Raw genomic sequence first — 15,322 nt, 5'->3', positions numbered from 1 at the left:
TTTATTTTAATTATACATTTTAAACACTTTAATTTTGAAAAGGCAACACACATTCCGTACAGATACAGTACAATCACATTCCCATCTTCCCGTGGTGTAAAACGAATTAAGCAGGTGATTGAGATAACAATGCATCGCCCACTGAGTGGAATGTTATTTTTTACAAGTGTAAAAAGAGGTGATACGCGTCTCCTCTATAACTCTTCAGTTTACAGAGAAATTCCGCCAAACCCTCACAACATTTTCCAATAATACTCTTCTTGCGTCTAATTTTTAGTTTAGCAGGATTTACGCAATAAGCACATTGTTTAATGGGGATGACATTACCCACGTCTATTATCACTGTACAACACTTGAGTCAGAGTGTCTATTAATAATACAGAGTGCCTTGCAATACATATACAGATGCAGCCATTCAAAGTGCGCGGTACAGTCACGTACCGGAGGTAATTGGCTACGGCGTCAATTACACGGGGTACCGCGGTACGTGATTGGTTGACCGACAGGGGCACTCGTGGTCCGTTGGTCTGTCATAGAAAGATTTACAGTAAACGTCTTTACTGTGCCCGTTGTAGTATTGAATATTCATATGGTATCTTACCACTGAAGGGAAATCTTAGTAGCTGAGCATAAAAAGAATAGGAGCATACTGTAACGCGTGTGAAGGCCATAAACGATAAATTTTATATCGCTTTTATACAGTATATCACCTTTAAACACATATATTTAAACACGCGTTCACGATTTAAATCAAAACGCGATTCAAATCAATATAAATGTTTATTTTGTAACGCATAGGTGACTATTCATTGTTATTAAAAAGACTTAAGTTCGATCATATTGTGATATTTAGAAATATAAATTTGTTTGGTGCGAGTGAGGTTTTTTTAATTTCTGACCAAGGGAAACGTTTCATTTTTTCAAAGAAATGTTTGTTAAAAAATAAAGTCATAGTTCCATGGGATTCGATCACAGACCGTATGACATGGGAGTCAGGAACCTAACCCACAGCGCCACCGGCGCGGTCACATGCTGAATGCTGAAAAAGCACTACAGAAACATTATCGACAGACAATGTACAGATTTGATAAAGCTATAAAATAATGTAATTAGGCACAGAACAAGTTTACAGCACAGTACAATAATAAATGCTGACCATGACTTTAGAAGCATAAATTACCTTACACTCAATTTAAACACAAGCTGTCTTTAGCCCTCTAAGCTGGTTCATACAGAAATGTAGAGATCCAGGCTCAGAACACACAGCTTCATTAGCGAATACATATGCAGGACAACTGGAGAAGGCGTTTTACAGTGGATGGATTTTTAGAAACATCCCATCAGTGACATCACTGAAGTCAACTCCTAGGTAACTGTCGTGTGGATAGTTTCACAAGAATCAGACAAAGGTTTAAGCATCGCTTGTTCTAGATAAAACTGCAAAAAAAAACAAAACCCATGATGTACTTCTTTGCAGCTCTGTTTGCCCAAATCATATATTCACAACGTGAAATTAGAAAATATTACGTAACCAAAATCCACAATATGGAAACAGAACCTGTGTATTTGTTGACAGATGATGTACTCGTAACATTTTTACAAGACGAACTACAACATTTAAAAAATGACTTGTATGTACTTGATATTTCTAATCAATCCACGGCGATATAATTAAAGCAGAGTCCCCGCACTGCATTAAAACAAAACGAAAACTAAAACGCCCTGGGCATACCGTTTCGCGCTTCTTATCAGTTTCTCAAAAGTAATTTGACCATATGAAATGCATAATATAAACCTAGAAACATATACGTGAGCAGTACTTAAGCACTGTAGTATCGGTGTCAAGACATACCTCTCAAATACTGTAAATCAAGTTAAAAATATCTCAAGACCGATTCTGGTCATAATGAAACCATGTTTCGTGTATGTTTTCTTTAAAGTACCGAGACCAGCCATATACTGTATGTTTATGTTCCAAAATTAATATTGTTTATGGCCTTCACACGTGTTGCAGTATGCTCCTATTCTTTTTATGTTCAGGCACTAGGATTTCCCTTCAGTGGCAAAATTCCATATAAATATTCAATACTTAAACGGGCACAATTAAGACGTTAAATATACATATACATACTGTATACAGTACAGTTTGCATACGGTAATATGTTTATGTTCCTAAATCAATCTCTTTTATGAGCATGTGAAAGGCATGGTGAATGGATTCTCAAAAATTACTGTACTTTGCATGATTGGAAACAAATGCGTGATTGCAAAATGCTGTGGTGTTACTTTTACAAAGACGGTCAATGAAAAAAAGAATGCGGACCAGGGCAATACTTTGAGTTTACACTTACAGCTTGTCCAAGGTCATTCATTATTAATACTATTAGTAATATCTTCGTTAAAGACTTTGATTGCGACAGCTCAAACATGAGAGGTTGAGCTTTATTAGCTCCACCTTGCGGAAATTCCGGATACTATTATTTTGCTAGCGGTATTTACCGGTAACTCGCGGTATTTACGGTAACTCGCGGTAGACTGCGTACAGCGTACCGGAAAATAATGCGGTATCACCCGCGCATTTTGAATGGCTGCATCTGTACTGTAACTACTTTTGGTGGGTAGCTGCGTCATCTTGCGTAGTCTGCAAAGGAACAAGTAATAGGTTTATTCCATGCTGAAAAGAAATGAACGTTTCGGCTGTTAAGCCTTCTTCGGGTGTGAGTGTCTTCACCTCATAATGAAACACTTAGAGTTTGTAATGTAGGGCACTCTGAACGAGTTAAAGTTTGATGAGGGCTTGCCAGGGAGGTGACATCACTATGTTTCATATGAATAGGAGGGACCCGTCAGGGTTGAAGGCAGAGCACACTGTAGCTCGACTGGCTGCTTCCCTGTTCAGTGATGCTGGAGGCCCGGGTTCAATTCCCCAGCTGGTGCCTGAAAGCGCTACATTATTAATACTATCTTCCGTGTTGCATTAACTAACTCTACAGTTTATTCTGCAGTACATGAATATAATTATATCGTTATTAATTTCTTTAGATATGTGATTCCATATTATATTCCCTGTTAATCAAATTCTAAAAGTATGCTTTTGTTTATGCTGATAACAAGCGAATTCACAGAAAAAGTTCAAACACTATCACTTTTCACAAAGTATATAAACTTAATATGGTCAGAAGGAGCACGTAAAAACGTTTCCAAAATAACCACATGTAAGGCTTTGATGCTTAAAATGTTTAGGGAGAAATTGGAATACTTTCTCCAGCCATATACAATACAGTTTACATACAGTAAGATGTTAATGTTCCTAAATTTATATCATTTATGAGCATGTGAAAGGCATGGTAAATCGGAGATTTACTAAACTTACTTTGTATGACTGGAAACAAATACATGATCGGATCAATGAAATGCTGTGGTGTTACTTTTTGTCAAAGAAAAAATAAAGTCTTTTCGCTTACAAAGACGGTAACAAAGAAAGTGGACCAGGGTAATACTTTGAGCTTACAGCTTGTCCAAGGTCATTCATTATTAATACTATTAGTAATATCTTCGGTAAAGACTTTGATGCATAAAATATTTCTGCATAATTAAAATATTTATGTCCAACCGAGGAACCTTGCTTTTATAAAATACCAACTTTTAAATGTTTAATGGTTAACATGCTGTAATACACAGCTTAAAATTAAAAGTTTAAAGAGTATACAACTTAAATTCTTAACTGAATAAAGATTGTCCTTCAGTATTGACCAGAATTCAAAACCGTGTGTTCTCTGGTGACAGCTCAAATGCTGTACATGAGAGGTTAAGCTTTATGAGCTTTACAAGGTGATTCCGGATACTATTAACAATCTAATTTGCATGCGGTATAATGCACTATAACATGATATAAAGCATAATGATGTGACACGCCCACCACGTTGTACCACAGCGTATCTCGCTCGTTTTGAATGGCTGCATTTGTATATAAGAAACAAAGTAATACTCGGATTGCACTTTGAACCACTGGGTGCAGTGCTTTGTCCATTACCACTACAAGGACAATAAAAGCTTTTTAAAAAGAAACGGATGTCAAAATGTTTCAGAAATGTCCACTTGTGATACTTTAGCTGTTTAGTTACATGATTCAATATTAATTTAACTATCAAGTGATGTTAAATCATTACAACATTTATCTTCTTACAATAACAGCAAGTGGTGTTCTTACTATGTATTCTTAGAAAAGGATAAAGCATTATAACCTATGAAGTACAGAATATAAGCTTAATAATGTTAGAGCAAGCACGTTAAAACCAGAACCCATTTAACTTACCAAGTTAAAGACTTTGATGCATAAAATATTTATGATGAAGGTGAAAGGTTGTGAACTTTTGTCCAACTGAGCTATCTTGCTTTTATAAAATATACTGACTTCCTAATGTTTAATGATTAACATGCTGTAATACACAATTTAAAATTAATAAAAGTCTAAAGAGTATACAGCTTAAATTCATAATTGGAAAAAGCTGTTTTGCATACATAGATTAGCTTTTGAATAGTAATTCTCACATTATAAACTCGTTTACACCTGAGATCCACTTTATTCAAACTAAAGTTCCTAAAAATGCAACCAGGTACTGGATATCGTTTAAACAGAAGTTGTGAAAAATGTCACAAATCATGATCTTTAAAATGCCTGTGGTTTAAAGGCTCTGTTTATTTGTTCAAAAAGTTATTGACATCTGAAACACTGTCTCTCAAAAATAGGCATTTTAATAAGAAAGAACAGGTAACAGGTTTATTCCATGCCTTCTTCACCTGAAGGCTCCACACGTTGTATTTCCTTTCTTTTCAGCATGGAATAAACCTGTTACCTGTTCCTTTGCAGTCTACGCATGCTGACGCAGCTACCTACTTCAACTATTTCAATAAGAAAACAAGGTTGTGAAAACAGTGACAAATCACCCTGAACAAAATGCAAACAATTTGGAATCATTAATTATAAATAAATTAATATTGTTATTAATGATCAGAGACATTGAACTTTGGTTTCAGTGGTCTTTTTAATACCAATTTATTATTCTGGAGTATAATTATAATATATAGGAATTAATTTTAAGGCTTGTCTTAAATTGCCCACCTGGGATAAAGTATTCTGAATAGAATTAAACCGGTTGAAATGGTTTTTACTGCCACCGGTGACCGTATTAAACTTTGTTAACTAATGTTTATCAATATCATTTTAACATTTAACACATTGTGATGTATAAAAATAAAAAATGTCAATAGAGTGCACGTTACTTACAATTTTATTTTTAGGAGTCTACTTGTTAAAGATAAAACTTTTACCCTGAGCAGTAACTGAACACAGAACCTTCTGGGAAATAGGGAAGCACTTAGCCCACTTTACCAAAGCACAGCTCAGTAACAAACAGTAGCCGGAACGAACATGCCAAAATCTTTCCAAAATAATCACAAGTGAATGAGTCAAAGAAATTGATGCATATATTTACGAAGAAAGTAGAATATGGTACTACTACCAGCTATATAAATATATTAAGATCCTTAAGTTAATATCATTATTAATTTATTTAGTTACACAACTCCATTTTAATTTTCCCTATTAAGCAGATTCTAAAAAGTACACGTTTATCGCAATAGACAGCAAGTGAATTACATACTACAACACAATGTGCTACTTTTACCACATTTGGAAGAAATAGCACACATTATGAGTTGCTGCATCTTTAAAAACAGCCTCTTTTTTTGCAAAGTGGTTACACTATTTTAACATCCGGATCATATTTTCAACATTTTTAAATTTAATTTTTTCAATTACTGACATTTGATCTCTATTTTTTCTAAAAAGAAACTAGACTCGTTTTTGGAAACAGGAGACTTTGATTATGTTTCTAATCATAAGGTTCCAAAAGTTCTTTATGTTTGTGGCCATTTTTAAATCAGGGTTTATATTGAATTAGTCCGGACTGCTGTGTAATCTGCATAGAATAGTTATAGTGCACCACACCAATTTGCTGAACTGCTGTCCTCTAGAACCTACTCAAGTTCGAATTAGATACCAATTTAGCAGAATTAGCAAACTGTGAAGAAGCTGAACAAGAAATTTAAAGTGTTATATCTTTAAAAGGTTAATAAATAAAATTGGAAAAGCCTGAGCTTGACTTATCTACTTCAAGAGCAATAGAAAGAGTTATGTAGGGAAGTAATAAATATGCAAATAAAATGTTAGGATGTTTAAGTGAATATTAAGAAAAGTTATATTAAGATTGTGAAATGCATAAGACTTCATTTAAAATACCTTGTACTTTGCCACCTCAATACAAAAATGCTGCTGCTCTGGAATCCATTTAAAAAAAGAACATCGAGGTATATTCTAGGGCTGAAAAGGAATGTCCTAAGCTTCAGGATTAGGACGGAGAAGGCGACAAGGAGACCTGATTCAAGCATTCAAAATCCTTATAGGTACCTACAAAAGTAATCCGATGGACTTATTTTAGTGGATCCCCAGGGTTGTGGTTTTAAAATTAAAACCACGTTTTACCACGTCGCATTAAAATGGGAACGTTTCACATAACAGGTTCTGGGAGTGTGGAAAAACCTACCAAGCCACAATGTCAAATTCGTTACCAATTTTCTTTTAAAAAAAGCTGAAGAAAATGAGAATACTTACTAGCAATCAGGTGAGCCAGAAGGGCCAAATGTCCTCCTCTCCATTGTAAACAGTGCTATAGCTATGAAGCATGTAAAATGTGCAGCTGATATAAAAGTTACAACTGCAAACATTGTTTCAGCAACATTATAGGATAATGAATACTTAGATGGAGGCCAGGCCTTTCCAGTTCTGTTTCCTGTGGATACCAGTCTCTTAGTTTACATTTCAGATCAAATCTATAATTCCATAATTACCTTCAAAGCCAACATTTTCCGAGTCTCCAGACTTGTGTCCTTGGTTTCAGAACTAATCATCTCCTTTACAACCATGTTGTAATCGCTGGGATCACACACAATGGTCACACGGACATGGTTCTTCGCTGCAGCACGCAGCAGAGTAACGCCACCTGAACCATGAAGGAGATGGAATACCAAAGATATTATAATCAAACTTCATCCTGAAAAGGAAATGCATTAAAACTGGTTCAACAAATTTATCATTGGCAAAACATTTTTTATCCATGTCCCAGGTCTCAACTATGATCCCACAAGAGCACACAGGCAGAAATAAAAAAGTGTAATCCAGATGTTCTGAACTGCCTGTCTTCAAGTCATTCATCTTTTAATGCTTTACAGGTGCCACAGTCCCTTGATGGATGTTCAGTACTGATTCAGAATGCCTGCAAGCATCCAAAGGGGCGCCACTATCTCACTCAAAGACCTCTGACCAACTGGCTCCTACTCTACTGTGTGAACCTAGGAATATCCCAGTCAAAGTCAGCCAGTGACATGACCCACGCTCAAATGTTACCACAGAACTCAAACTGCACTAGGGCAAGTCAAAACAGACTTTAACCTCCTCGCTGTTGATACTGACTTTCATATTATTTGGGCACAAGTATAAATGCCAATATGAACTGTATAGCTGACAGATCAAAATGAAGAGATGTTTTGTCTCAGGCATCTGTAATATTAGGACATATTAATAGTTCTTAAGAAAATAAAAATTTAGATATGGGAATGAAGAACATATGGTGGGTTTAACTGTTATGATAAAAATGGACAAAAAGCCAGACAAAATTTACTCCTGAAAACAAAGAACTGTTTTATCCACCCACTTTTTTCAATGCAGAAACTAAATGCTGTATATGTACTTAAATAGCTGGTATTACTGTATTCCACTTTCTTTGTAAATGTGTTTTATTAACACCAGAATCACAGCAGGTGAGAAAGACAGAAAAAAGTGAACGCTGTTTTTTCATGGTCTGTAGCTCAAATCCTGCTTAACTAAAAATAAGATACAAGAAGAGCATTATTGGACAATGTTGTGAGGCTAAAGAAATTAATAACAATATTAATTTAAAGATCTAAATATATTGTAACGCATACGGCCGACATTACAGGTCATGCGAGCCGGCTTGCCAGTACAGTGACGTCACCAGCTTTCCGTGTGAATAGCAGGGACCTCATGCGATATGGAAGATATTCTTCATAAAAAAATAATCTTGGATGGTCTGTAAACTGAAACTTTATAGAGGAGACACATGTATCGCCTCTTTTTACACTTGGAAGAACATTCCAATGTTAATGCGACACTGAAGACATTATTAATAACCTTTTAAATCTGAAGCTGTTAATTCTACTTCAGACCTATAAACGAGATCTAGTACCTGGTGCAGTTTTTACAAAAAAAATATTTTTAATTGATTGAATCCCAGGTGTTTCATGTTCTTCCTTAAATTGTTGAGCGCAGTGTCAAAATATTTCCATTTGAAAGGATTCATATGAAAGGCAGTGACGTCAACGTCCTGAGGTGTGTGTGGCCCAGACACCAGCTAGCTTCAGGACAGAGCAGGCAAGCTGGTCTAGCCTTTGTCACTAATGAAACCACTAGATAAAGAAAAATATAGAAACCCTACATTACAAACTCCAAGCGTTTCATTTTGTCTATTGCTACAATAGCGACAGCAGTGTAGTTACAAGGAACATTTCAAAAGGTTTCCAAAAGAACCACATTTGAACGAGTTTTGATAATAGAGTCCCCATTACCCCAATTTTGACTTATATCGCAAACGCATTTAATTAAATGCCTTTATTGATTCACATTCTGACAATGCAATGTAAATCATTATCTTTGTTTTCTAAGTCCCTCAATTAACTTTAAGCATAGCTTTCTCATCATTTAGATTTATTTTTCATACCATCATTAAACAAAGCATGAGCGTATTGTACTTCTTCATGGGATCACACGTTGAAAGATTAGATTGTAATCGTTTTTATTTTTAATTTTAGAAAAGTGTCATCTATACTAAAAAGTTGCATTTAATACCACTTGATAGTTATATTAAGAAATAAGAATTCAAGTTTTATACTGTTTAGACTTTTAATCATTTTAAACTGTATTACAGCATCTTACACATTAAACATGAAAAAGTCGGTATATTTTATAAAAGTATGATTACGTTTTTTTAATGTTTGTAATCGCTATTCTTGCAAGTACAAACACAACAAACTGGAATGCTACAGAACCCTGAACAGGCAATACACACTAGCCGAATATAGCCGTGTCAGTCTTCTACGTAAAAAAAAATCATGGACATCATGGGTGCTGTTTTTAAAAAGCTATTGAGTAAAAAATATGAATTTTCCTGCTGAATGAAAACAGGAAATAAAGTGTTTCAAATATCAAACAGATTTATTCCAGTGCTTACACTCTGGGTAATTGGAGACTGCGCTGTTCTGCTTCCTATGGTTCCTATCGCTTGAAGCAGTATTGAGCAGTATGTCTCGTGTTATGAACATGTGTACACAGCGGTCCCCCAGTATTCCAGTTAGTGTGTAACTAATATAGTTTTATGCAAAGGCTGTGAAAAATTTCACAAGTCAAGGTGTTTAAAATGCATTTCGTGATATTTAGAACCATCAACAAATTCAATACAGTGTTGATAATATTGTCAGTAATAATATCTGTAACAGTTTTAAATTATTTGCTATTAATAAATGACTTAGCTTCGAACATATGTGATATTTTGAAATATAAAAAATGTCAATATTATGGACAGTATATTTGCTATTTTAGTTTTTCAAAGAAATGTTTATTTGTTAAAAGAAAACTCATGGCAACAGCTAGGTTCGATCCTCCGACCCAAGACATATAAGGCACATGCTTAAGCCATCACGCCACAGACGTAATCATGTGGAAAGGAGTGAAACTGAAGCACACATATGCAGAGAAAGTGCATCATACTACTATTTGAGCTACAGTACATTAATATAATTATATCGTTATTAATGTCTTTAGATGCGCGATACCATATTATATTCCCTATTAATCAAATTCTAAAAGTATGCTTTTGTTTACTCAGATAAGAGTATTCGCAGAAAAGTATATAATAATAATAATAAAAAACTTTATTTTATATAGCGCCTTTAAAGGTGGCTTCTCAAAGTGCTTTACAGGATGACAATAACAATAAATAAGAAGACTACAACAATAAATAAGAAGAATACACAAGATAAGACAATTACAATTACAGCAATACAACAATAACAATAGAGGAGACCGTGGAAGGTGGTACTAAGAAGAGCAGAGGGGTGAAGAATGGAACCAGTTAAGTAAAGCCTTTTCTGAAGAAGAAGGTTTTGAGTCTGGGTTTGAAGGACTTTAGAGAAGGTGACTCTCTGATATCCTTGGGCAAAGAGTTCCAGAGCTTGGGGGCATAGCAGGAGAAGGCCCTGTCGTCCATGCAATATAGACGGGCTTGGGGGACAGTAAGGAGGGCAGAATTTGAAGAGCGGAGGTTGCGAGGTGGGGAGTAGGGTGATAATAGTTCAGACAGGTATTGAGGTGCCAAGCCATGTAGAGCCTTATAGGTGGGCATGAGGATTTTAAAGTCTACACGGAATTTGACCGGAAGCCAGTGCAAGGACTCCAGGATAGGAGTAATGTGAACACTTGCACTAGACCTGGTCAGGATTCTGGCTGCTGAATTTTGGACATACTGCAGTTTGTTCAGAGTAGATTTAGATACCCTAGCGCGTAGAGCATTACAGTAGTCAGTTCGAGAGAATACAAATATGTTGATCAGCTTTTCAGCCACAGTTAATGATAGCATAGGGCGTAGTCTTGCGATATTTCTTAGGTGGAAAAAAAGACGTTTTGACAGTATGCTGTACGTGTGGGTCGAATGTTAAGCCAGAATCAAATATAACCCCAAGGTTTTTCAATTTTGATTGAAGCTCAAGTACAGAGCCATCTACAGATAGGGTTACAAGACTGGCTTTACGAAGTTGATGGGGGTACCAATAAGCGTGACTTCAGTCTTGTCACAGTTAAAATGAAGGAAGTTTTGAGTCATCCAAATTTGTATGTCAGAGATGCAATTAGATAGAATAGAGACAGCCACATCAGTGTCATGTTTGGTATGGATGTATATTTGACATCCATGTGATCTTAAAAGCTGACCAAGTGGGAACATGTAAATGCTGAAGAGCAAGGGGCCCAGTATTGAGCCCTGGGGGACACCAGACTTGACAAGACCAATTTCAGACATGTACCCATTGAGAGAGACAAAGTGACAGCGATCAGTGAGGTAAGATTTAAACCATTTGAGGGCAGTGTCAGAAACTCCAAACACAGTCTCAAGACGAGAAAGTAAGATGTTATGGTCAACAGTGTCAAAGGCAGCACTGAGATCAAGAAGGATGAGTATGGAAAGAGAACCAAAATCAGAAGCTATTAGGAGATCGTTGGTGACATTGACCGGGGCGGTTTCTGTGCTGTGAATTGACAGAAGCCAGATTGGAGGGGTTCGAAAAGGTTGTTTGTCATGAGGTGGTTATGTAACTGAAGTGTGACAGCACGATCTAGAATTTTAGAGAGAAAGGGTAAGTTGGAGATGGGGCGAAAGTTGTTAAGATTGTCGAGAGCCATGTTAGGCTTCTTTGGCACAGGGGTAATGGCAGCAGTTTTGAGGAACGTTGGTACAATGCCAGTGCTCAAGGATTCATGTATAATATTGAGGACAATGGGACAGAGAGAAGAGAAACAGGACTGGAATAAAGTGGTGGGAATGGGATCTAAAATAGATGTGGTGGGTTTCATGCACATAACTAGTTTGTTTAGGGATGCTGAGTCAAGAAGAGAGAAGCCGGTGAGACGGGAACCAGAGAAGTTGGATGAGGAGGGAGGAGGTATGGAAATGATATCCGTAGTGGAGAGAATATGATGCCGGATATTGCCAATCTTAGATCTAAAGAAATCTAAGAATGTGTTGCAAAGTTGTGATGAGGCAGGTAATGTGGTAGGGCAGTTTGGCTTGAGCAGTCTGTTGATGGTGGAGAAAAGATGTCTGAGGTTGTTTTGGTGATTTTCAATGATGTGAGAGAAGTAGGTGACTAGCAGACTCTATAGTAACCTTATAATCAGATAAGTAATCTCTCCAGGCTTGATAATTTACATTTAGGCCAGAAAGACGCCACCTACGCTCAAGTTTGCAAGAGGCTGCCTTCATGAATCGCAGATGGTCATTGTACCAGGGGGCAGGGCGAGAGAAGGAGATGGTTCGAGTTTTTAAACAATTTTTGCCATTCTCTTCGAAAAATTCGTTCAGAAGCTGAAATATGTGCTCTCCTGTAGTTCCTGTTGGTAGCGGCTTACATAAAGTCCTCATGGGACGTACCCTCAAACTCGTATCTAACGTAAACGAGTGAATTGGCTAAATTGACTACAGACTCAGCTAATTGCAGTGAAAAACATCTGCTCATCTTAACGCACTCTGTCAGCATACTTTTGATATAATTTCAATAGTTCTATGAATGACTGTGTCTTTCAGGGGGGCAGCAGGTTGAGCTGTTTAGCAGCTTTTTCTCCACACATAATACGTGTCAGCTCTTTTGCCAACGGTAAATAAGGTTCTTCAAAAATAGTGTGGAGCTTACCTGCTTTAGCAATCCGCAAGCTTGCATTTTTCCCTGTTTCCGTTTTTATTTTAGGTTTTTATTTCATGTGCATGGGAGCGAAACGCAGATACGCTCTGTGTATTTTTCTCAAATTAACTTAGAACAGTTCTTAAATATTTTTCTGTTATCTATCACGCTTTCCTGTGCTCAGAAGATTACAAGCGTTAGTAGCACGTATTTCTATGCATTCCTGTGTTTACAACATTGGCATTGTTCCAAAATCACACACATTTTCCTACCTCCCTATTTGCTGGAGATAGTTTTTTTTTAAATACAATTGGTCACTTTGTCCATAGCACGCATTCCTATAGAGTGGTATAGAATTACAGAGTATCTCGTGTCCACTGAAGTATTAGCGCGCACTGTATCGCAGTACGTAGGCTGCGTATTCGACACGTATTAAAATAGAAAATATGAAAACCGTCCCGATTTTTCACCGCACACAACAAAGTTCTATGGATAATATGGCGTACCAGCTGGCGGCGCGCCGCGTACCACAGCTGGTACGCGTACCACAGTTTGAGAACCACTGCTCTAGAGGGTCAGAGGAAGAGAAACAGGATAAGGAGGACAGAACAGAATTTGCAAACCTTGGGTGATCAATTGATCGCCAGTTGCGGATATTTACAGAGCATGGGGAGGAGGTGTTAGAAACATGTAATTCCAAATTGAAGAGAATGGCTAAGTGGTCAGAGAAGCCTAGATCAAGGGGAGAGCAGTGGGAGACAAAGGAGTCATTTGCAATAATTAGATCTAAGGTGTGTCCTTTGTTATGTGTAGGGGTACAAACAAACTGAGTAAGGTCAAAGCATTCCAAAAGAGAAGAAGTCTTTAGCCGGACTGAAAGAGGTTGAATCAATGTGTATATTAAAGTCCCCTAGAATAAGGATCCTTTTAAACTTAAGGGATAAGAATGAGAGAAAATCAGCAAACTCACCTAAGAAGACTCCACTGGGTTTGAACTTAGTATGGTCAGAAGGAGCACGTAAAAATGTTTCCAAAATAACCACATGTAAGACTTTCATGCTTAAAATGTTTAGGAAGAAAGGTAACTACCAATACCATCCATATACAGTTTACATAATGTTTATGTTCCTAAATTAATATCATTTATGACCATCAGACACGTTATGCTCCACTTTTTTTTGCTCAGCTACTAAAATGTTCCTTAAGTTGTAAAATTCCATATAAGTATTCAATACTAAGCGGATTAAAATATGTACAGTAAAGAGATTAAATGATTAAATTTTTTCACTAATGACCAATGCACCACAAGTGTCCCTGTCGGTAATTTTGGCCAGCCAATTATGGACCGCGGTACTACACAGTGACTTGTGGGTAACTGTGTGCAGTACCGGTTTGTACCGCATTTTGAATGGCTGCATCTGTAAACAGAAGGAATAGGCAAACATACAGTAGCTGATGCTGATCCACAGTGCCAGCATCTTAAGATGTCTAAATTTAGAAGCAATTTGTTTAAACAACAAACTAGATATGTATACTGATGTGCCAGAGATGTAGAAAGGTTGTTTCCTTAAGTCAGCACTTGTATGTATCCTCAGTAACTGCTGCCATCTCATAATGGTTTTCATTTTTTATAATTTTTCCATGTGTAATGTCATTAAGAATAAGCTCCTGCTTTGTTTAATGATGGTTTCAAACATGAAACAAAGTTGGGAGAAAACTATGTTTAATGATAATTGAAAGACTTGAACTTTCAATTGAAAGTTGAAAATAAATGATTTACATTGCATGATTAATTAAAAAAAATAAGTTTTAAGTTTTAAAGGCAGACATGCTCGGTGCCATATGCACTTCAAGCTGCAGAACGGTCTTTATGTATTGCTGAGCTCCACGCCTCATCTCTCTCTAGGTCCCGCCTGTTCTCCAACAGGAGCTCAGTGGCCCGTATGGTACTTTCTCAGTGAGCTGCCGATTTTCTTCACACCACAGGAAGAAATAAAGTGATTTTTTCTGCACGAAACTGGTGTTGTGTTTACCAAATGAAATTGTTTAATTAAAAGTAAAAAAACTTACAGTTGACACAGATTCTAAGCTGATCACGAGGAAGAAGAGGAAGAAAAATCACCTGTTTTTCATGCATGTAAAGCCTTTAACATACTGTAAGTCACGCAATGTCTAAGTTAGGCAGGAACACGTCATTTTCTTATTTTTTATTTTCTTTATAAAATGAAAGAACCAGTTTCCCATTGTGCTGTACAGTGTTATATTTTTTATGTTTTCTAGAGACTTTAGAATGCTTAAAATGACTGATGTGTAAAAATGTAGCATAATGCATGCTGTGGTGAAAAAGCGATTGATCACATTAAATCTTTCCTCCTATCAAAAATGTATCTGAAAAACTGAAGATACAGAAAGTTTCTCAAATTAAAGAGAGGTTGAACCCAATGAGTTTGTTATTCTGCTTTATATGGTGAGGTTATAGAGGATGTAACAGCTCTAGTAACCTGACCATATTATTAAAAATAAAACCAGTGAAAATTTTCGCAAATCACACTCTTTAAAATGCCTGTGATTTGAAGGCTCCATGTCATTTTTTGCAAAGTTATTGACATCTGAAGCATCGTGATTCATAAATGTGTTACAAGAAAGCAAAGGTTATGAAAACCAGAGAAAACAAATGACCCTGAACAAAATACAAGCAGTTAGAAACTTAAGAAAATAATATTAATATGATCAGATACAT

General features: G+C 36.5%; 1 protein-coding gene across 1 annotated transcript in view; it reads right to left on the bottom strand.

Annotated features, from left to right (window-relative positions):
* atic (5-aminoimidazole-4-carboxamide ribonucleotide formyltransferase/IMP cyclohydrolase) overlaps positions 1–15,322 on the bottom strand; it is a 94,511-nt gene that overhangs the window by 56,392 nt on the left and 22,797 nt on the right. The window contains exon 6 of the mRNA XM_006636665.3: positions 6,910–7,061. Coding sequence (XP_006636728.1) covers positions 6,910–7,061 — 152 coding nt within the window. The remainder of the gene's footprint in view (positions 1–6,909; positions 7,062–15,322) is intronic.

This window comes from Lepisosteus oculatus, chromosome 12 (genome assembly GCF_040954835.1).
Source record: "Lepisosteus oculatus isolate fLepOcu1 chromosome 12, fLepOcu1.hap2, whole genome shotgun sequence".
Taxonomy (NCBI): domain Eukaryota; kingdom Metazoa; phylum Chordata; class Actinopteri; order Semionotiformes; family Lepisosteidae; genus Lepisosteus; species Lepisosteus oculatus.
This window is presented reverse-complemented; position numbering and strand designations above follow the sequence as displayed.